We start from the raw sequence: 23,340 nt of genomic DNA, 5'->3' as shown, positions 1-23,340 counted from the left end.
GACCATGGCATTTTCACATATGCTGCCAAAAAGGTAATCCTTTTCAGAAACCCTTTTAAACTCTCTAAAATAACAGATTTTTCATACAACTGAGTAAATAAGTTGATTTAAGTGAGACTTTCTCTAACTACATGAAATCATTTTGCTGAACTTTCACATGAAACATATTGTTGTGCATAAAATAAACCTAATTTCATAACATTATCTAACATAATCTACATCCTAGTTATTTAACACTCTTCGATTTCCATATAGAAAAATTTAGAAAATATTATCTGCAAGAATAAAGAAAAGCTGCCACTTTAAAGAGGATTGGAGTATGTATCATCCATTTCAGGGCTAGACATATTCATTTACCTGAAAATCCTAGTGTGAGCATCTTATATTCTTAGACACTTTGATAACACTGTCATATATTAGTAGAATTCTATTAAGAAATTGGGTAATGTAAGATAATTTTGGCTGTTAAAGGGAATGTAACTTGGATGAGCAAACTGGGGTGACCACGTGTGTGTGTGTGTGTGTGTGTGCGCGTGCGCGTGCATGCATACACATACAAAGTCAGTGTGGAAGGGAGCTGAGGGTTGGAACTCAGCACAGTTCACAGCAATGGAAAGATAACAAATGAATTTTATACCTGTTTAAAATTAATTTAGGAATTAATAAAAACAAAGTGGCTTTCTACTTGGCTTTCTACTTTCATAGCAGTTCCAATCTTGTAAGGCAGATAAAGGCACTTTAATAATAAATGATAATAATTTAAGGGAATACAGGATAATATTAATAGTTAGCACCTATTGAGTGTTTCTGGTGTTCTAAACACGTTGCGTGAATTTTCTTATTTAATCCTCACAGATACTCGATGAGCTTGGTGCTATTATTGTTCCTATTTCAAAGTTAAAAAATTGAGTCTCAGGTCAACCAAAGTCACATAACCACTTGAGTGGCACAATCACATTCCGCAACTTCCCTGGCCTCTACAACTTGCTCCCTTGTGTGGCAAAGTAGAAATGGGTCATAGTGAGCTGGAGAAAACAGGGAGGTAAAGGACACAGGATTGATTCTGAAAAAAGTGCTGACTCTATTGGGATGCTATTGGAAAAATCAGAAGAGTATTAGCAAGAGATGAATCAAAACACCATTTAAAAAATTCTCCCTTCATATCTCCATATGAATTGTTTTTTCTTTATAGGATATAGTAAAAATGCACAATGAAAGAACAATCAGGCTTCAAACAAGAATGAAAAGTCCTTTCAATGGAAATATTGGGGTTCTGAGAAAGACAGGCACAATGCTATAGACATAAAAAGTGCTTCTTTAAATGCAATTTTATTTCCGAAAGCAGAAAAATATACTGAAGAATTGTGCCAAATCTCCCCTAGATCAGTGGGTACAAAAGTGAGATTAAATCACTCCCTTCTCTTTATAAGCATCCCTTTTATGTGAAAACATTTATATTCAGAGTCTTTTTTGTTTTTTAAAAACCTTTTTTGTTCGTTTGTTTGTTTGTTTGTTTCAATTAGAGTTGACATTCAATCTTATTTTATATTAGTTTCAGGTGTACAGCATAGTGGTTAGATATTTATATAATTTATGAAATGACCCCCCCCACCACCACCACCGATTACTTTCAGAATCTTAAACTGCTGCCATTGGGCCACTGGTTTCTCTTTGTTCCTTACTATTAAATTCTGAATATCATTTTAATGCTAAATTTAACTGACAGGTACCACCAAGAGAGCAACACACCATACAAGGATGCAACTTTCTGTCCTCCTTCAGACCTCAAGAAGCTGTTCCTTCGACCCTTACCTACGCCCTCCAGGAGGAGCTGTCAGTCCACATCAACCACTGGCCAGGCTGTCAGCATGCCATCTTGCACAACAAACACAAAAGAACCTGAGGGACTTCCAGATCACAAAGGCTCTCTAAGTGAAATCCCTTTCAAGTGCAATGAGAACATAAATGAGTTTTACTTAGGAAATTCCTCCCTGATCTCCCCTTTACAGAGCAATCTAAACCTAGATAAAAAGGAGTCAGAACTTCATTTGTATATTATTTCTACAACCTCATCCATATTTCTGCACTTAAAAAGTTCATGGAACAATTATGTTATAGTAAGTATCCTCATAAGTTAACCTTGATTTGAGTTAACCTTGATTTTAGGATAGCCTTCCCTGTTTTACCTCCCTATTTTGGAAATTTAGCCTTGAATTTAGTAATATTTTAGGAGACAAAAACATGCTGGACAATTAAGAAAATGATTTTTTTCAGGCTATTACAATAGGGAAAATGCTCATTAATGAGGAGTGTCGTAAAGAAAAAGAAATAGATCTGGGTTTTACAGAGGCAGGCAAACAAAGGAGTATCAGTGAGTCTCATGAGAATCATGAGGAAGGATGGAGACAGGTCTTAGCTTGGGGTTCTTGTGAGCAGGGTGGTCTTTTGCAGTTCGCTTGAGTGATTTCAGTCATTTCTGCTTTCAGAGAGCACAGAGCTCAGATAAAGTTCAAGACTGTCAGTATGTTTGTGTTTCTTAACTGCACAATTGAAAGTAGGTTGACGGGAGTCATTGTCATAGGATCAGATAATCTTATAGAAATCATCTCGTCTAAGACCCTTATTTTATAAATGAGGAAACTGAAACACAACCATTTTAAGTGACTTACTCAAGACTTCATAGTAAGTTTAGGGGCAGAGTCAGAACTCCCATTTAAGGATCTTTTTATTACACCAGGATCAGTTTAAAAATAAGTAATTTATTCAAAGAGTAATATGATCCTTTTCAGTTATCTTCAATGATATATAATTTTTATTATTGATCTTTTAACATAAAAATATTGAGAAATATGAAAGGCTCTTTTCACTCAAAAGCAGCTTGGAAGCAGGAGATTTTATATATGACTAAAAATTGTGAAAGATTGCAAGGTAACTAATTTTTTTTCTCATAGCACAGTTAGAATCTTTAATGTTTAAATTGAATGTTAAATATTTTTATTTTCCTCTAAAATTTTAAACAGCTTTCTCAAAATTAAGAATGTAAATGAATCAGACTTAGAAATTAAGAATGTAAATAGAGGGAAAAACCTGGTCTATTAAAAGAAAGCCTCATATGTTCATATGTTCTAGAAAAAACGAAACTTAATTGGCTTTAGAAAATCCACCTAAATATTTCAGAATAACTGTTTGTACTTCCCTGAATTGACTAATTCTTAGTTTTAAATACTACTTTTTAATTTTGAAGCAGAGGCATGGCTGGGGCAAGTCAGATAGGCCAACTCACAGTTCTCCTGAAAATAAAAATAACAATAACTAATATGGATTGTTATTAGCCAGTAGGAACTGTTCTGATGCTTTCTGTGTATTAACTTGTTTAATATGCAGAACAACCCTATGAGGTAGGGTTGGTATTCTTATTTTATAGATGAGGAAATTAAGGCATCGAGAAATTAAATGATATATACAAGTTTGCACAACTAGTCTAGTAGAGCTGAGATTTTCACCCAAATAATCTGATTTCTTTCTATGATTACTGAAACAAATGCAGGTGAAGGGGGGTTATCTTTATGAGTTGATAGATATTATAATTAAAAATAATGTTCTATCCCTTGAAAGATGGAAAATGAGTAAGCAAATATTTCATATATATATGTCAAATCAGATTAGCATTCATTTTTATAAGAATAAGATATTAATTCAATGTAAACATTTAAAAGTTGCGACTTCTTATTACACTGTTGAATTCTTTCATCAGCTTGGTTTCCTTTGGTTAGTCTTAGTGATGTCTTCATAAGTTTTAGGAAATTGAAAGAAAAATCATCTCTTAAATCAGTCAGATTTATCTTGGTTAACTGACCTCTTGTACCTTGAGATCTAGAAGGATCTTTCATATTGAAGCAGGGAAGTGCTCCTGGAGAAAGGAATTGGACATCTTAACTCTATATTTTTAGTTAAAATTAACCTAAACTATCCAATTAGAAATTAATACTCATTCGGATTTTAAGGGTTTCCAGAGTTGCGTCTCCTTCAGTAACCCATTTTATTTGTAACTATGACCAAAAGTGATTACATATGAGTTGTTTAGTATCTCAAATTCTACAGAGATGAAATGGGGCAGTTCTTTGTCCTTTTTGTGAAGATAGCTAATAGAAAGCTAAAGAACTAAGAGATATCCCCATATTAAAATTCTAGATTTAAGGCAAACATAAACATTTGGAGAGGAAAAAAAGGCAGCCTTTTTTTTTTTTTTTTTAACTGAAGAGCAATGACAAAGTAGTAAGAAAAAGCACATACTTTACCTCCCCCTACCCACTCACCCACCACCCTACTCCGTTATTAAGAATAAGGTAGGGGTAAGCTTGTTTGGAGTTATAAATCAGCAACATTTCAGAAATTCCTTCTGATCTGTCTATTAAGCTTCAACATAAATAAAATATTATTTAAAGAACTTGATGAATACTATATGGCCATTTGTTTTGAGGACCCAGAGTGACTGGAAAACGGCAACACTAAAGATTTGAGGAAAAAAATAATCTCTTTAATGAGGGAATAGTTAAATTATTGTATATCTATGCTATAGAATACGGGGCAATCATTAAAAAGATTGAAGTAAATCTATGCACACAGACATGAAAAACTGTCTACCATGTATTAAGTAGGAAAAAAAGCTCCAGATTAATATATGTGCTATAATTTAATATTATCTATTAAAAAATATATCATCTAATACATAAATGTTCTTAATGTATATGTTATAATTAGTATGTTTTTATATGCCTAAAAGGATATATAAACCAAACTGATGATGTAAGATACTTTGAATAGTGGGATGGAAGGGGTAGGGAGAGACAAGGAACTTTATGCATTTCTGTACTTTTTGATTTTGATAATTTTATTTTACAATGAGCAAACATGTTTAAAACTTTAAAAAAACTATATAAGGAAAAATTCCCTGTGGTATTATCAAACATTGGAATGAGTTATATAAACAAATCATATACTATAGAAGGGATTAAATAGGTATATATTGACTAAAAGTAGGGAGAACTAACTTTCAATAAACAAAAATTCTAAGTAGTCCCACTTTTTTCCTCTTTCAGAAAGCTACTCTCTTACAAGAGCCCCTGTATGTTAGTGAGCTCAGTCCTGCTACTGGAGGTCAGAAGCCATACAGGTAAGGAGTGATGATAAGACAGAGTTCCATGGGGGACTGTTTTCTCCTCTATGCCTCTCCTAACACTATGTGTTGCTGCCGTTATATTTATACCTCTGCCTCAATTCTCTGCCCTGAATTTTAGGTCTGCAAACACAATTACCCACTGGATATCACCTCCTGTAGGTCTCACAGGAACCTTAAAGTCAGCATATTCAAAACAGAACCCAGCATCTTCCTTCTGGGACCTGACCTTCCTCTTGTGTTTCCTAACATAGGGCATGATGTTATTATCCCCAGATCACCTATGCCGGAGTCCTGGATGTCACCTTCGCCTTTTTTCTCCCCTTCACCATCCTGCAACATTCAGCCAATTGCACGATTTATTTTATTTCTTTAATATATCTGGATAACAACTATGACTTTCTACGGCTGCAGGCTCAGGCTGATCATCTCTGTTCTGGGCTGCTACAGTATTTTTCTAGCTGGCCTCTGCTTTCACTCTTGGCCCTTGTCTATACCATACCCCGTTACAACAGAGGACTCTTTCTGAAGCACAAATTTGATCATGTAACTCCTCCCTTAAAGCCTTTGAATGGCTCCCCATTGATTGCCCTTAGGAGAAGGTTCTAAATTTTGTAACAGCTTACACAGATCTTCCTCATGTCTGTCTTCATTTTTTCCATCCTCAACTATTGTGTCCTCCCCACTCCTGCCTTAAGCCTGACCCAGAGGAACTCATAGTCCTCAGAAAGCTCCCTGTTTATTTCCTCTCTCGGCCTTGACATGATGGCCCCTATTCTAGAACCCTACTATCTACTTTTCTTTCCCTTCATGAATAACTTCAACTCATCAAATATTAGTTTACTTGTCCTTTTTTAAAAAAAAACATTTCTCATAACTAATTTAAGAGGGGCTCTTCCATAATATCCTGTGCTTGTACATCTTGTAGCACTTACTGTTCTGTAGTGTGACTGCCTGTCTGAGTATATGCTGCCCTATTATGCAGTGTTCTCCTAAAGGGCAGGGACTGTGTCTTGGTCACTGGTACAGAGTAGGCTGCCAAGAAGCCTTTACGAAATGAATATGAATGAGTGAATGGGATATGACAGAGGCTAGAACTAGGTCACAAAAGGCCTTATATTTGAGGCTAAGGAGTTTAGATTTTATTCAGATTTCATATTTTTATCATATTTTTGTCACCGTCAGCCTTACATTAGTTACTTGTGATACAACTATCTCTTCCAGTAGATTGTAAGCCCCTAGAAGCTAAAGAGTATGTCTTATTAATTTTTATATTTTCATACTTAAAACAGTGCTAGAAAACACTCAGTGAATTGATGGCATCAACATTTTAATGATAAGTAGTAAGTCATGACCAAGTTTTGAAAGGTTTACAATAGTGATGTATATTGGGGGTCATGTAAATGAGGTAAGAGTAAGTTAATTTTAAAAGAAGCATATTCAATCCTCACTAAAAGAAACTAACGTTCCTAGGTTCTAGGTCTGGAGAAGGAAATACACAAAATGCATCTGAAACAGCTTGTGCCAGAATGCAGAGTAACAGGGCCCTAACTAAAGTACACAGGATTCCACATACGAGGCTCCTAATAGCCAAAGATACGATAATTTGAGCATCAGGAAAAAAACAAAAAAAAAACAATAAAAACCCCATGATATTGTTGAAACAATGAATATATAAAAATTCATAAGTATATAATGATGCATCATTGATACGAAGTCCTCCTCCCACCCCCATACAGAAATAAAAACACACTGAACTGTAATGAAGTAAATAGGGCACCAATTCTGTACTCTGCAAATCAGCAAACGAAAGGTAAGAATTAAGCATTTATCCTGCCTTTCCTGCGTAAACTATGACCCAAGTTGATAAGGGAAAATTCCATTTTACAGAATTCTAGCTAATAAATGTGGCAGGTTTAATGGAATTCAAAAATTACTGTTTTTGCAACTCCGAATGAAATAATAGATTCATGCAACAATCCTAAATGGATGACACCATTTAACAGAAAAGTGAAGTGGAATTTCAAAAGGAGGGATTATTTTGTAAATGACTAAACCCATCGATTAGTTTTAACATCACTCAAGTGGGACAACCATATTTTTTTGCCCTATTATTTGATGCACTATGAAACACACAGCCCCACTTATGAAGTATCTTTGTTAAAACAATTAAGCCTGAATCTGACTTTAAAGTGTGGGTATGTCAGCCTTAAAAAGGAATGCAATTCTGACACATGTAACAACATGGATGAACCTTGAAGAAATTATGGTAAGTGAAATAAGCCAGACATAAAAGGACAAATGTTGTATGATTCCACTTATATGAGGCACCTAGAATAGGCAAACAAAATAGGAAACAAAAAGTAGAATAGAGGTTATCAGGGCTGAGGGAGAGGGGAATGGGAGTCATTGTTTAATGGGTACAGAGTATCTGTTTAGGAAATGAAAAAGTTCTGTCAATGTATAGTAGTGATGGTTGCACAATTGTTAATGCTCTTAATGCCACTGAACTGTACACCTAAAAATGATTATAATGGTAAATTTTATGTTGTATATATTTTATTTTGATTTAAAAAAAGGTAGGGGTATGTGTGTAAGGGAATAGATAAAACAAAGTTAGCAAAATATTGAAAATCATTGAAGCCAGGTGATTGGGTAGTGGGGTTTCTTACACAATTTTCTTCTTTTCTGAGTATGTTCAAAATTTTCATAGCAAAAGTTTTTAAAAGGCTTAAGAAATATAAGCAAATACAACAAGTATCTTTATAAATTTTTATTTTAACAAATCAAATATAAAAGAACATTTTTAAGGCAATAGAGGACATTTGAATATAGACTGGGTATTAGACAGTACCAAAGAAATACTAGTAATTTTGTTGGGTGTGATAATGATGATTTTGTAAGGAAATGTTTGTTTTGAGATATGTTCTTAGGTATATAGGGGTTAAATAATATAATGCTTGTGATTTCTTTGTAAAAAGATGGTAATACGGATAGCTTAGAACATCTACGTTTTCATATATTACTTTTAAAAAGTATCGGTTTTAATTCCGGTGTTTATTTAAAGTTATTTTTAAAGCTAATTGTGTAATAAAATGAGCTCTAACTTTGTATCTGTGTGGCTTGAAACTTATCCCTGAAAGCAAGAAGAAGAGTTCTGCCACTATCTTGACTCACAAGGAGCATATTTCTTGCAAAGTTAATTCTTGAAGGCACATATTTAAAATGCACTCTGACAGATGCAGTATATGCGTAAGATATCAATAAATGGTCTTTGCTTGCCAGGCACCTTCAGTTTAAAAGGAGTAAATATTATTTGGGTCTTCAAATTAGAACTCTCACAAATGTGAGTTTTGTAACCTGACTGTTGTGAGCATATACACAGTGCTTCTGAGATAATGTACGAAAAGCCCTTTTCCAGCTGTAAGGCATACAAATAATTAGTTATTTATATTAAATGTATGGAAAAATGAAAAAAGTACAGGAAAAACAGAGCTTATCATTAGGTCAAGAATCCTTCTTGCTACATTTGGCTAAATTTATGTTTTCTAGCTGATGAATATAGAATATCTGTTAACATGAATATAAAATTTCCCTTTATTCCTCAATTGAAAAATGGAATCTTCTGGCACTAGACTTTTTCTTATTTAAATTAGTGACAGGAAGTTTGTCATCTGTGTAAAAGCAAATATTCTCTGAATGTGCAAAGAAACTGTGACTATACATATTTTTTTTGTAGAAATATAGACTTCTGAATCTAATTTGAATTTATGATATATATAAAACCTCAACTTATATATAAATTGATTTTTAGTATGAAGATATTACTATGCTTTTTCTTATGAAATTCATTTTGGCCTTTTTGAAAAAAATAGTTTGGTATTACAATCTATTATCATAGGTGCCAAAGGATAAAAACAGTTTCTAAGGATCCTAGCAAATTGCTGACTCCTACTAGGAAAAATTGGAAAACCAATTTCAAAATAATTCTGCTGATATTGTATTTTTTCTGAGCTTTTGCTTTTCTAAGCTCATTTGTTTGTGAAAACTACATTTCTGCTGTTTTTGGAGGTCTGAGAGAGAAAAGGGGTTTTATAGTTATTTTTAAAATGAAACGTGGTAGTAAATAGAAGTGGATGTATAGGAAGTAGGACCTCAAAGCTCATTCCTACTTTATTTAGGTTCCATTTATTAAACATTTACTGCATGCTAAGCATATGTAATAACTAAAATGGGATAGGTGCTATCATCATCCCCATTTTACAGATGAGGAAATTAAGGTAGAGATAGACTAGGTAACTTGCCCATGGTTATTATCACCCACCTGAACAGGGGCAGATCTAGAATTCCCATTAGCCGGTCTGATCCTGCCCCACCCCCCATGCCCATAATCATGTTCTGCCTTTATGATTGCTCTCACTGAATTTTTAATGATTATTTTTCTTCTCATATCTCCATTAGAAAAAAGACCTTTAAAAGGAAGTCTTAATTTTTGTTTTAATAAAAGAGGCTCATTGATTGGATAAGGGATAACATCTTAGATTTTTTTAAGTACAAGGGGAGATAGTGGGCAAGAACCAAGATTCCACGTAGTAGTACTGGATAAGTGGCTGGCATCAAGGTGTGTGGAGTAGGTGGTAAAAATATTTTTATTTCAAGTCAGAAATTCTAAGAAGTTTCCATCAACCTACACAGAACATGAAACATCTCTCCTACCATTACTTTGCACCCTGCTTTTCTGAATCACTGGTTGTGTGAGCTTGGCCAGGTTACTTAGCCTCTCTTACATCCTATAAATGCAATAGTAATTCCCAGCTCAGTTCCCGTACTGGGACTGAATGAGCTAGTACACGAAAGGTACCCACGCCAGAACCTGCCACAGAGACGGTGTTCAATTAAGTGCAGGATGCTATTACTAGCACAGTGGAGATGGAAACAATATTTAACCCAATAATGTTTCTTCAAGTTGCTGAAAATCAGCCAAGAGTCTAGTATAAGTACAGAAATAACTCCAATGGCGTAATACAGGATTAGTGTGATATGAGAAGTGGAAAAAAGTGCTATGAGAGAGGGTCTCCCTTTGTTGGTGGAATTGGGGAAAGCTCTAAAGAGAAGGTGTTACTCATTTCAGCTAAGCCAGCTTTTCCTGAAGCGTGGAACACATGTGGGTCAGTGATGGGAGATGATTTCATGTGGACTCTGACATGGCATGAAAGAACTTGGAATTCCATGGTGAAAAGTGATTCCTTTTTCCAACTAGTGTGATCCCATTAGAGAGAAGCTCTTGGCTTGGTGCCAGTAGTGGCAGCTCTCTAGCACATGCTCATCTGCTTTTCTGTTAAGGACAGCAGGCCTCAGGCTTTAAATATGGAGCATCTGCTCAGAATTTGTGTTGCTTTCATGCTATTTTTACAGTCACTCACTGGTTTTCCCTGTAAAGTCGTGATACAAAGTTTTCTTTTGAAATAAGCGTCTCTTAGCAAAAAAAAAAAAAAAAAAAAAAAAAAATAGTGAGTAGATTTAAAGAAAAAATATTAAGCAAATAATATTACATATGGTTCATGGATTATGGTAAATGGCATGTGAACACACTCTGAGTTAGACTATGAAAGAGGGACAGAAGTTTACTAGGGACAGTGAGAGTACACCTCATATAGGTATAGCTTGAGTAAATAAGTGTGAGCAAAAAGTATGTTTGGAGAGTAATAAATAGTTTAATTTGGGGGAAACGAGTTTCATTACTGATAAGTAATAAGCTAGTACAAAACTATGTTAAAATTCCACTGGTAAAAAGTTTTATAAACCTGTCAATTAATTGTTGATATTCCTCAACTGCTGTTTCTTATTTTTTACATGGAAAGTTTTCTTCCGTTTCTGTAGATCTGAGGAGAAAATTAAGCACTTCAGTCAACTTAAATCTGAGCTTTTTCTTAAAGACAATACTTTAAGGAAGATACTTTGTTTAATTACGGAACTTAAAGTAGCAGCCCAGAACAACTTCATTCTGAAAAGGCTTTTCTGGAAAGTAGGTGTTTTGTCTTATATTTAATCTTTAAAACTTGTTTTACCTGTTTACTGAATGCAGCATATTCAAGCATAAAGTAAAATGCTGTATAAATAAATGTCATCTTATATTTTGATGCTCTATCTTACAATGTTGATTAAATTTAACACAATCATGTCTTAACACTTGAAATGTGATGTAATCGATAGTGTATCTGTGTGTGTTGGCGTGGTGGGGTCGGTGGGAAGAGAGGAAAGTGGTAGCAAAAAGACAGTAGTTTACATGGGTTGGGTTTGCAGAGTCAAAGAAAAGAGGTAATTAAGAAGGGAAGATTCTAGTATGCAAGATGTGTTAAGTACAGACAGATGAGAAAGGAGATTTGAAGTTTTACATGCAGGTTCCCCTACAATAAAAATATACTTTAAAAAAATTACTTTTCTGTGTAGCACTGTTATTTCTAAAATGATGATTCCTGGGGAGTCAAAACAACCTAGCTCTCACTCAGCAAGTTATAGACTTACCCTATAAGACTTCTGTAGTTTGATTTTCGGTTTCATGTGAAGGTATTGAGAAGCCCAGGTTAGTACTGATGCTGGTGTTAATGAGGCTAATTCTGGCCAGTGGTGTCATACATAATTGCCACCATTTTATTGAGCAGTTGTGAAGTGCTGTCTCCCTAACCATACAAGACAGCCCGGGCCATTTCCTAGATTATAAGTGCTTCACATGCAAGATGACCAACTGTCTCAGTTGATCACCCCACCCAAGATTTAGCACATTTCTATCACCTCAAAAGGTTACCTTGTGCTCTGTAGCAGTCAGTTTCCGCCCATGCCTGGCAACTGCTGTGCTTTCTGTCACTATAGATTAGTTTTGCCTGTCCTAGGATTCCACTTACATGGAATTTTATACTGTGTATTCCAATGTATGGCTTCTTTTGCATTAACATTTTTGAGACTCTTTCATGTTGTTTCAGGTAGGTAGAAGATATTTTATGAGTTAAAATTCCTGAACCAGTGATCAGGTGGGAGATCATAATAATGATAATAACTGATATTTATTAGCACTTATAATGTGCTTAAGTAAGCACTATTTAAGCTTTACAAATACTATCTTATTAAGCCCATTGTAGAGATGAAGAAACTGAGTTACAGAGTGTATAATTTGCCAAATGTCATACAGCTAGCTAACCAGTGTCAGAGCTGTTTTTGAACTCAATAACCAGAGTCAGTGTGTAAAACCACCACACTATGCTAATTTATTCGTGTAAGCACAAGCACTTCTGAGAGGGCCTGGTGTACATCCTACTCCTTTTCCTCTTTTCCTTCTCTTTACCTGCCATCCTCAGCCTCTTCTCATGCCATATCACCTAAATAAGGGCACATATATCCCTGTCAAAACAAAGAATCTAAGTTGCCACTAATAAAAAAAGAAGTCCTGGGGGGAAAATGAACAAAAGAGGAAAAGAAAAGAGAAGCAATTACATATTTCTCATTAGTACCAACTAGCCTGATTTTATGGGCCAGTGCTTATTTTCATGCTTGATTTATCTCATGAAACTGGATAGGAACGCAAAAAATTGGTTCCCCCACTCTTAAGTCAGTGTTTATTTTGGCAAAAATGGCAATCTACATTTCCATTGTATTAACATCATTACAGAAATGTTAATACTCAGAAGTATTACTATCATTCTGCACTATCTTTAAAGGCTATAGTAGTGCTCTACATGTTTTCATAATAGTAAACATATTAAAACGAGAGCTTATCTAATTATGATTTCATTGTATCTTCACAAAGGCCAAGTTACTTTGGCAAGACAGGAATTATAGTAGCCCCCATTTAATATGTTATTCCAAGGTGACCAAATGACTTGCCTGAGATTATACACCTACTTCTGGATGATCTTAAATATTAACAGTCCGGTTGAATCTAGAAGGCATTACCAGCATCACCCTCTAGACTTTAGCTCTTGCTCTGTTCACCAGGACCATTGTCTCCTGATTGCAAGAAAAAGTATGTTTTCACTTTGGGTTATGCTAGTAATAATGAGAGATATTGTAAATCACTTCCTGGTCAAAGAACAAATCATTTCTTCTTATTTTTATTATGTAAGCATAAAGTTTCACCAACAGATACCTTAATTTCGTCTTCTTTCCTGCTTGCTTTCACAGACCAGTGACCTTTTCTATTTCCTAGTGAACAAACTTCATGAGTACTTGCCAGAGTCTAGGGATAAAAATGCACTTCAAAATAAAAGCCAAAGAGCTGATGAGCTGGTGTAAGTACTAACTGGATAATCGTAGACATTTTGCCCCCCTGGGGTATTAAAGATAAATGGAAGGCACTAGATGAAATAAATACTGTTTTAATGATTAATGATGTTGCAAATTTTGCTTCACATGGATTTTTTTAAAATAGCATTCGTTTTCTAATTTTTTTTTAAAAAAACTACACAGGAAACTAGTAATATTAGCTGTTCTAAAGGGGAAAAAAATGGGTATCTGAGGAAAGGCATTTTTATTGTATTTCCTTTTTTAATTTTGAAATTTGTGCCAAATATTACCTATTTGAAAAAGTTAAAATTATTAAAAATAAAGTAGGGCATGATTATCATAAAAACCTTGGAAAAATATAAGTACGAAAAATATGAAAATGACTTTTAATCCTGATATCCAGCTATTAATTCATTCGTTCAACGAATATTTTTGAATACTCACTATGTAGCAATCACAGAGTTGGCACTCAATCAATGTTGGCAATTTGATATACAGAATTTCCCTCCTGTACTTTTTTTTTTTACATGGATACCTGAGTGTAGTTCTATCAAGAATTACTGACTTTGTGGAATTCTGAACTTGTATTGAAATCATGCCATTTCCATGCTTTTTTCTCTGTTTTCTAGGGTGTGCATTGAAATCATACAGACTCTAGGACTGATGTTCAGAGAAACAGAAACTGAATCATCACGTCTGAACACATTGGCAGCTAAGAAGTAAGTTCTCTTAGAAAATACTGGGATTTTGTAGTTGCCACCCATTAATTATGTTGATTATCTTCCAAAACTCATAGCTCTCTAACTTCTCTGTTCAATTGCCTTCTAAGTACATTAAACTCATTTTCCCTCCAATTCCTTCTGTGATAAACAGATTAATTGGTACATAACTGAGTTCTGTCTCTCTGGATTATTAAGGGCACAAAGATTTTTGTAGCATAATTTTATCTTTTATCATTGTCTAGTAAACTTGAGAAATGACCCATTGTACGTTAAAAGCCGGGGGTCCCTATTAGAATTTTCCAAAGTACCCTTATATCCACACAACTGAAAAATTACTTTGCAAAGGCAGAAGTTACGGTAGCTTCATTTAATATATAAATAAGTGACCTTGGAGTGAATGAAGTTAGAAGGTTTATTAACCTATAGGCTAAGTTACTGTAATAAAAATACTCTAAAATACATGCCCCAAAGAAGACAGAGATTTACATCTTTCTCACAGTCCAGAGAAGGCAGTCAACCTTTCCTCCACAAGATCAGCCAGAGACCTAGGTCCCTTCCCTTTTGTTGCTCTGCCTTCTTCTATTATACTATCTTGGTTCTCATGGTTAAAGCTGGTCTGATTTCATTACACCCTGTGGGAAGCAGTAAGAGAAGTAGAGGGCAAGAAAATTTCCTTTTTAAGCAAGGTATATAGAACTTTTGCTCATGTTCTATCAATGAGAACTTTAGGTATGTGGCCATAACTAGCTGCAAGAGAGGCTAGAAAATGTGTCTGTAGTTGCATGGTTATGTACCAAACTAAACTTTGGGTGGTGATGGGGACATCTGTAATTAAAAGGAAGAATGCATGCATATATAATAGGGGGACAATAACATTCTTTGCCACAGAGGTATGTTGTTTGCATGTTATCGGCTTGACCTTTTTATATGATTATTATAGACTATGAATTACATCCTTGGGCAACGTTCTGGCTGAAATCTTATTTTTTTTTTCTATCCTCATCAACTGTTTATCTAAGTTTCCTATATTAGAAGGTAGAAGAAAGATGAAGGCCATGGGCTCTAAAATATTTGAACTAGGGGAAGAATAAGAACTATTAGTAATATTTGTCCAGGCTATTGATTATAGACCTTTACAAATAAATTTTAATGATAATATTCATTAACATTTCTTAAGCAACTTACTATGTGCCAGGGACTATGGTCATACAATGCTTTATAGCAGGAGTGGTTAAACATTTTTGTAAAGGGTCATAGAGTAAATATTTCAGGCCATATAGTTTCTGTTGCAACTACACAAGTCTGTCATTGCAGCACAAAAGTAGCCATAGACAATACATAAATGAAGGGACACAGCTGTGTTCCAATAAAGCTTATTTACAAAAATAGACTATAGGCTATTTGGCCTGGAGGCCATAGTTTTTTGACCTCTGGTTTTTGTAAACAAGGAAAATATAGTGTGTTTCTCTGCATACTTCTTTATGCAGTTGGTAGTGCTGCCATTTCTCCAATCTCCAAGATAGAGATTTAAGATTATTTCTATCATCTGAGGCTTGGGGTCCTCTTCCAAGGTCATTTGGGTGATTGTTGGCAGAATAAATTTCTTTCCACCTTTAAACTCATGATGACTTTCTTCTTGGCAAGAGAATATCTCTGAGCTCAGAGAAGGCCTAAGCTCTCTTTAATTTTTTTTTATTATTAGTTTTTAATTAATTTATTTTATGGTGACATTGGTTAATGAAATCCAGTAAGTTTCAGCTGTACACTTTAACAGTACACTTTTACATTGTATGTTCACCTCCCATAATTAGATTTCTTTCTGTCACTGCATATTTGACCCCCTTTACCCTGTCTACCTTCCCCCTACTCCTCCCCACTACTATCTGGTAACCACTAGTCTATTGTCCATGTCCATGAGTCTCTATTTGTCCTGTTCATTTGTTCCTAAGTTGTCTTTTAAAGGGCTCACCTGATTAGATCAGTCACACCCAGGATAATTTCCCTTTGATTAACTCAAAAGTCAACTAATTGGGAACTTTAATTAAATATGCAAAATCCCTTCATCTTTCTCATCTAATATAACATAACCCTAAGACTGATACCCTAACATATTTACAAGTCCTGCCCAAATTTAAGGGGAAGGGATTATATAGGGTATATATACCAGGGGGCAGAAATCTTGAAAGCCACATTAGAATTCTACCTATCATGACAACATAGATTGATTTATGACTATGAATTTGCCTTTCAAAGTCTGTATTTTAAAATATAATACATTGAAAATAATAACCATTTAAACAATGAAAGTATCAAACTGTTGGCACCATTTTTTTAAGGGTGTGATGTCAAATCTTTATTTTCAGAATGAAACTACTATTTAGATTAAAATTTTTTCTATTATAGGCCTTGTGGACTTTAAATTGAGTTGGCAGAAGGGGTAGATTACAAATTAAATTCTATTTGAGCAAATAAAAAGCATTTATTTATTTCTGTATTGTCCTCTTTATTTTCTTCATAAGTAGAGATTAGTTTAACCCACTTCATTGTATTCTTCTTGAAATGTGCCATAATCCTTTCATATTTCAGTATTATTATGATTGAATTCATATATTATCACAGCAAGTGACCCAGAATTTGAGAGTTCCTTCCCTTATGCTTAGATATATACTTCGAAAAGTAGTTGCTGAAAATAAAGCACTATAATTAAATATAACAGTGAATGGAATGTCAATTCAAACTTAATATTGGGAAAAGTTTCTAAATGGAACTGTTTTGTTGATTTTGGAAGGGTCTTCTAAAAGACTGGCCATTTTAAAATAGCCTGAATAAAACATTAGCAAATATCCTATAGGGCATATCTTTTATTTTTTTGAGAGGTGTGCTAACTGACATGATTCTTCTTTTGCAGATATGAGAAGTAGATTTGCTTTTTGAGTTGGATAAAGAAGGGGAATTGTATTTTTATTAGAATGTTGGTTAATCATGAACTAATCATGGTAATGATTTAAATGACTGTGAAAAGATAGGAAGCCTCAAATGTTACTAAACAAGGATTGCTTATAGTCTCCTTTATTCCATTATGAAAGTAATGTTTACGGTTATAGAGTAATACAGTCCTATCTGTAAATTCTTTTACTACTGCTACCTGTGAATGCTACTCTGATACTGTCTTCAGTAAGGCACCTATATTTCTAGTGGTTTGCCTTTAGCTCCTTTTCAGCTATACATAGGTTGTACTACACATATGAAGATGGTGTATACTCTCCCAGCTCCTCAGGATGCTCAGTTTGAATTATGATTTTTTTCCTTTTTTATTTTCAAATAATACAGTATATTATTCAAACCTGTTGTAACATTTAAGTGAGTTACTAGTGTACATTAGTGGACAGTACACTGCATTTGAAAGCAAAAGACCTGAAGTTTAATACTAGTTTTATTACTTAATAGCTAGTGGCTTTCAGTAGAATAGTAAACCTCTGAAATGCTTTGTTAAAAAAAAAAAAGGGGTTGTAAAGTCAAAAAACTTGTGATTGGATAAGCATTTTAAGAAATGCTTCATACTCTTTCTTTGTCCTGGAGGTATACAGTGCACATTAGCATATTCAGCTTCTGAGAAGTCCTATAGTAAAGATATCCAGTGAACTTGGTTAAATAAGTATTTCTTATTCCTCCTTTGAAAACAGAATCTATTTTGACTATAATATTGCTTGGAATTAGTTATTCATAAAAAGCCCTTTGGAAAATATTATTATAATTGAAATCACCCAAATTTTCTTTAAATCTAGGTTTTCTAAACTTCATAAGCTATGTGAACTTCTAGAACTGTACACTTTTTCTCAGCCAAAAGATCAAGAAATTATATTTTCATTTAAATGTCTTATCACTAGACTTTTGTCTGCATGTCCAAAGATCCAAAAGTTCAGTCAAGAATGGTCTGCAATGCTTTGTACTTTTAAGTATAATTATATTCAAACTTAGCTTTGCTCTTTCTCTTTTCAGACTTTACTGATTAATTTCCTTTTATTTATTTTTCAGGGGAACACTATTTAATCTCTTGGTAATTTTAATTAGCAAGCCTCAGATTCCAAAATCTTGTCCTGTGTTTGATATCCAGTTGGTGGCTGATTCAACTTTAGTTGAGATGTCTTTTGATGCTGAGGTGAGATGAGAATTTGGGGATAGATTAGATACAATATATAGGGTCTCTGGCTGCTTGTCTTCTAATGTGGACCACAACATTTTAGAATATAGAAATATAATTAAATCAAAGAATAAATATTTTGTCATTAGCTTTAAAACTTAGAAAGCTATTCTGTCAACATTAATATATCCATTTTACATAAATTATTTTCTTAGTATACATATGTAGATTGTCTATTATGGAAGATAATTAGTATTCTGTATATATTAGATAAATTTGTTTGTCTCTCTATAGAACATGTATGTATATATAATTCCACAGTAGGGGTCTCACTGCCTAAGAGATTTTAGGGTTAACTCTTGCCTTAGTTTACCATTTTCTTACCAATCTAAGTAGTGCAAACTCGGCAAGAGTTACTTGTTCTTCTAAGTTTACTAAAACATTTGACATACCAAACTACGTACAAAACACTAATAAATCAACTTATTATTAGTTTATTTTGAGCAGGCCAACGCAGAATTTTTTTTTAAAGGATGGAGCATGATTTGATAGTTCTTATACATACAATCAGAGTTATGTGTTAGAAAACTCTTAAATTCACTTATTCACTCAATAAATATTTATTGAGAATCAATTATGAGCTAAACAGTGCGCTAGGTAGTAGGGTCCAATCAAGAAGCAAAATAGACACAATCTCTGTCCTCATTAGTTTATAGTCTGGTTGGAGCAACAGATGTTAATTAACTAGAATATGGATATATTATTACAGACTCTATATGGAGCATCTATAATACCACTCTCTACAGTAGAGTGAGTGGATTAGGGATTAAAGAGTGGGATGGAAGTAAGACTCAGACAGGCATAGCTATTAAGATATGGACCAGAAGAAAGCCTTCTTTGACCCTCAAATGAGACTAGGCTTTCATTTTAGAGCTCTTCTAACTTCCTGTACTTTTCTTTCATAGCCTTTACCTCAGTTTGCCACTATGCATTTATTTATTTGATTATTACAGTGGTGTCTGTTCCCCACTAGACTGTGAATTCCATGAGGGCGGGGACCATATCTCTCTTGCTCTCCATTGTATCCCCAACACCTAGTACTTGGTCTGATACATATTTGTTGAATAAATAAATGAAGAAAAAGGATGGTAGTTGGCAGGAGGACAAATTCCAGAAATTTTTAGGGAACTGAGTTGATAGGTTGATATGGAAATAAAGTGTGAAGATTAGATGACTTTTAGATTCTGGTTTGGGTGCCAGATAAGAATTAAAACAAGAAGAATAGGTTCAAAAGGGGGAAATAATGGTTTTGGGTTAGTTGATTTGATTTGCCTAAGGTATTTCTATATGAAAATATCTAATGGGAAAAAAAAATATCTAGTGGGCAGAATAGAAAGGTCTGAGTTTCCTATTTTTAAGCTTGCTGACCTTTTTTACCTGGGCTACTAGTATAGCCATGAGCAGATCATATAAACTTTTGTTCCAAGATCTAATAGAGTGGGAGATTTCAAATTAGAGCTTCTCCTGGCAAAGAATAGTGTCAGGGCCTGAAGCATGCCCACAGACACAGTTCTCATGCACCAAGTGGCCTATGGGCTAGAAGACAGCCTCACCAACTGGTTAGAGTTCTTGAGAGCAAAAAAAAAAAAAGTCTCTAAGCCCTATATTTACTCACACTACAGAAGGAGTTGTACTTCAAGTTGCACATAAGCCCAAATTTCTCAGAGAATCTCCCCATCTTAATTCTGGGAAGCATTTTGAAAGAAAGTAGTTATTGATCTGAATGATTTTGTAAATCAAGTGTGCATTTTTTGTGTGTTAGTATTCTGTGGGCCATTGTATCTTCTTTCCCTAACCGATTTTCTCAGCCATTATTAAATGTGTAGTCTTTTTATGAGAGCCTTTCTTTTGAGAATGACTTAAACCAAATGAAATAGGAAAATTGGCCACACTAATTATATTTTCTGTTAATAAAAATGCTTTTGTAAGTATCTAAAGGGAACCAGGAGAAATTGCCATTTTCTGGCTCTGCCAATGATATTGTATTGATTATTATTTAAAATTCCAGTTACAGAAGCTTATCCTGGAATATACAGATAGAGCTACAGCACTTTTATATGAGATACTTCTTGTCTTTCAGCAGGTACAATATATATTTTTTATTATACACATTGTGTGGTTATTATATATATCATACAACTATCATATACTTATATTACATATTATGATTAATAATATATATGATTAATAAATTTTTTTAAATGTTTGTATTAGAGATGGTCTCCAAAACTAGTTTACTCATACAACACTACTTTTGCTCTTAAGTGCTCATCTCGCTTATTTTCCTAACTACTGATTTTAAAGATTTGATTAAGAATAAAATGGATTTGAGAATAAATGCCCTTTTAGGTACAACTTGAACTTCATGAAATAACTTGTTTATTTCCTTGAGTCTTTTAGGGAAATCTTGGATTGGGATCAAGAAAGTTTGCTATTAGCTGGATGATGTCCTTTCTACAAAGTCGTCCCCCCATAGTAAGTGCCTAGAAGTAAAAACGAAACCAGCACTCAAGGCTAATTAAACAGATGCTCTTGTGCTTAATTAATAAAACACAAATTTTTTATAAAACAGAAGTGTAAATCTGATAATACTTGGGGCCTAAAGGCAGTGAAATAACATCTTAAATGGGATCTTTATTTCATGAAAAACTCTAAGATACATGAAGAAAACAGAATATTAAAATATCAGCTATATAACTAAGTGAAAAAATGAACACTTAAACAGTAATATGAGTTGGCAAGCATGAATATAACACTTGGGATCATCTGGGCACTCTGTCCTGGCAGCCTCCATCGTAGTCCATAGTATTACCATCTCTTTCCTTGACACTACAGTCACGTCTACATGGTCTGTTCCTATCTTCCCATCAGACTATAGTCAGAGGAGTTTGTTCAAAATAAAAATCCAATTATGTCATCTCTTGCTTTAAATCTCTCCTAATACTATGTGGGTCTCTTACTCATTGCCCACCCCAACAGCCCCACCTCCATCACAGAATCTTTACCACCTGTCTGTCTGAAATGCTTTTCCTTTCCTTTCCTTTCCCACCTAGTTTACTCCTACTCATCCTTCAGGCCTCAGTGCCCCTTCCTGGGGTTAGGGTAGGGGATGATTCTCTGACCTCTGACTAGATTAGATTTTCTCATTATAGGCACACACAGTCGTAGCATGGTTTCTTCTTCCCTTCCTTCACAGGACTGGTCACTTTTGCAGTTTACATTATTTGTGTTATTATTTGGTGTGAGGGTGGTGAGGTCTTCAGCCTAGATTTCTCGTTGAGGCTCCAGTTGAAATAGGTGCTCTTATGGGTGGCATGCGGCCTACATGAAACTAACTGCGTTTTCCTTGTCTAGATTACTTTTGTGGCCAGTATTGTGAAACAAGTGGTGAAGGGGCTTTCAGCTTCATTTCAGCTGCTAAGTCCTGGCCAAGCAGTTCTGTTGTACCAGCAGTTTTTCATCCTCAAGAGCTGCCTGCTGTACAGCAAGACTTTAGCTGAGTATATTAGGAATGACTACAGAGAAGAATTCAGGTAAGAAGTCTCAATCTAATCTGCAGTAAAAGCCACTCATTTCTGATTTTCATGCGAAATTGAAGCATGGCCTTATATTTAGAAGATGAAGTGACAATGGGAAATTCTATTTTTATTTTTAATAGTATTTTACTTTGATCTGCAGTAAGGTAGGATTTTGGGGAGCTCTAAGAACTGTTGCCATTTGAAATATATTCCCAGGCCAAAAAAGACTAGCAAAACGTCAAACTCTCTTTGAAGAACTATTTTTCACTCAATGTCTGTTGCAGCCAACATATCAAAAACGTTGTAATGATTTTAATGCTATGTAACAAACTCTACTGAAGGGGATGAAAAATTACGGGATGTGAATTCAACTGAATCATTGGGGGAAAAAATTGATAAAAGAGAAACAATTAATGAAGGAGGTTATTAGGGGTTTTGTTTATTTCATTTACTCCTCTCACTCTTAGTAACAAAGCACCAAGAAAGAGAAGTAGTAGCAAGCTTTGGTTTCATCAGCCTGCTTGTTCTGCACCTCAGGGGTTCCTACTTCTATTTATAGGCTGGCAAAGCCAAATGTACTTATCTGTGTAGCCTTGCATTAGCACCTATCAAGGAAAAAACAGACTGTGTCTGACTTAAGATGAAAAGAGTGCAGCAGCCAGAGCTTTGCAACCAGTTTGGATGAGAAATAAAAAGATGTGGAAGCGTACATTATGGCCTTAGACTGGCTTTAAAAAAATTTTCAGCTCAATTTTTGGATCCTCTTTTTTCTCCATGTGGTTTTACACCATAGGTTCCACTCTTGCTCCTATAAAGAAGGGTTTTGTTGGGCCTACTCTAAGTTGATCCACACAGCTCAATCTTTTTTCCTAACCTTTTTTTTTTTTTTTTTTGAGAAAATTCATATATCATGAAATTCACCATTTAAAACATTTTAAAGTGTACACTTCAGTGGCTTTTAATACATTTCACAGTGTTGTACACTCATCACCACTAATTGCAGAACCTTTTCATCACCCTCAAAGAAACCTGGTACCCATTAAGCAGTCATAACCTAGTCTCTTCTCCCCCAGCCCCGGACAACCACTAACCTCCTTTCTGTCTCTATGGATTTGCTTATTCTGGACATTACATATCAATGGAATCATACAATATATGGCCTTTTGTATCTGGCTTCTTTCACTCGGCATAATGTTTTCAAGGTTCATCCATGTTGTAGCATGTATCATATAACCCAATTTTTAAAAATTAGTTATGCACATTTAAAAATCAGAACAACTGAAAAAAATGGTGTCACACTTCTACGTGACAATATATAGTTGACCAGAGCTCAACAGCACCTACCCTCTTAGGTTATAACATACTGTATAGTTTGTCATTCTATCCTCTCTTTATTTTTACTCTTACTCTTACTCCTAATATGTAACCTGTGGGCATTTAGGTTTG

The 23,340-nt window shown here is 34.5% G+C and overlaps 1 protein-coding gene and 1 long non-coding RNA gene across 5 annotated transcripts in view; one reads left to right on the top strand and one right to left on the bottom strand.

The window, feature by feature from the left end:
* The window catches only part of LOC120605010 (uncharacterized), a 91,812-nt gene that overhangs the window by 42,682 nt on the left and 25,790 nt on the right, over nt 1–23,340 (bottom strand). The gene's annotated exons all lie outside the window — the stretch shown is intronic.
* The window catches only part of CUNH12orf56 (chromosome unknown C12orf56 homolog), a 70,148-nt gene that overhangs the window by 40,705 nt on the left and 6,103 nt on the right, over nt 1–23,340 (top strand). For 2 of the 4 annotated variants that reach the window (XR_005653483.1, XM_039865898.1), the window contains exons 4-12: nt 1,727–2,117; nt 5,100–5,173; nt 11,057–11,201; nt 13,352–13,458; nt 14,083–14,172; nt 18,211–18,334; nt 20,385–20,459; nt 20,777–20,851; nt 21,731–21,909. Coding sequence is in view for 3 of the 4 variants with exons in the window: in XM_039865898.1 (XP_039721832.1) it covers nt 1,727–2,117; nt 5,100–5,173; nt 11,057–11,201; nt 13,352–13,458; nt 14,083–14,172; nt 18,211–18,334; nt 20,385–20,459; nt 20,777–20,851; nt 21,731–21,909 (1,260 nt within the window). In the remaining variant the exon portion in view is untranslated. The remainder of the gene's footprint in view (nt 1–1,726; nt 2,118–5,099; nt 5,174–11,056; nt 11,202–13,351; nt 13,459–14,082; nt 14,173–18,210; nt 18,335–20,384; nt 20,460–20,776; nt 20,852–21,730; nt 21,910–23,340) is intronic. The other 2 variants (XM_039865899.1, XM_039865900.1) reach the window with 2 other exon arrangements.

The sequence above is a fragment of the Pteropus medius genome, unplaced genomic scaffold, assembly GCF_902729225.1.
Source record: "Pteropus medius unplaced genomic scaffold, Ma_sr-lr_union100, whole genome shotgun sequence".
NCBI lineage: Eukaryota > Metazoa > Chordata > Mammalia > Chiroptera > Pteropodidae > Pteropus > Pteropus medius.
This window is presented reverse-complemented; position numbering and strand designations above follow the sequence as displayed.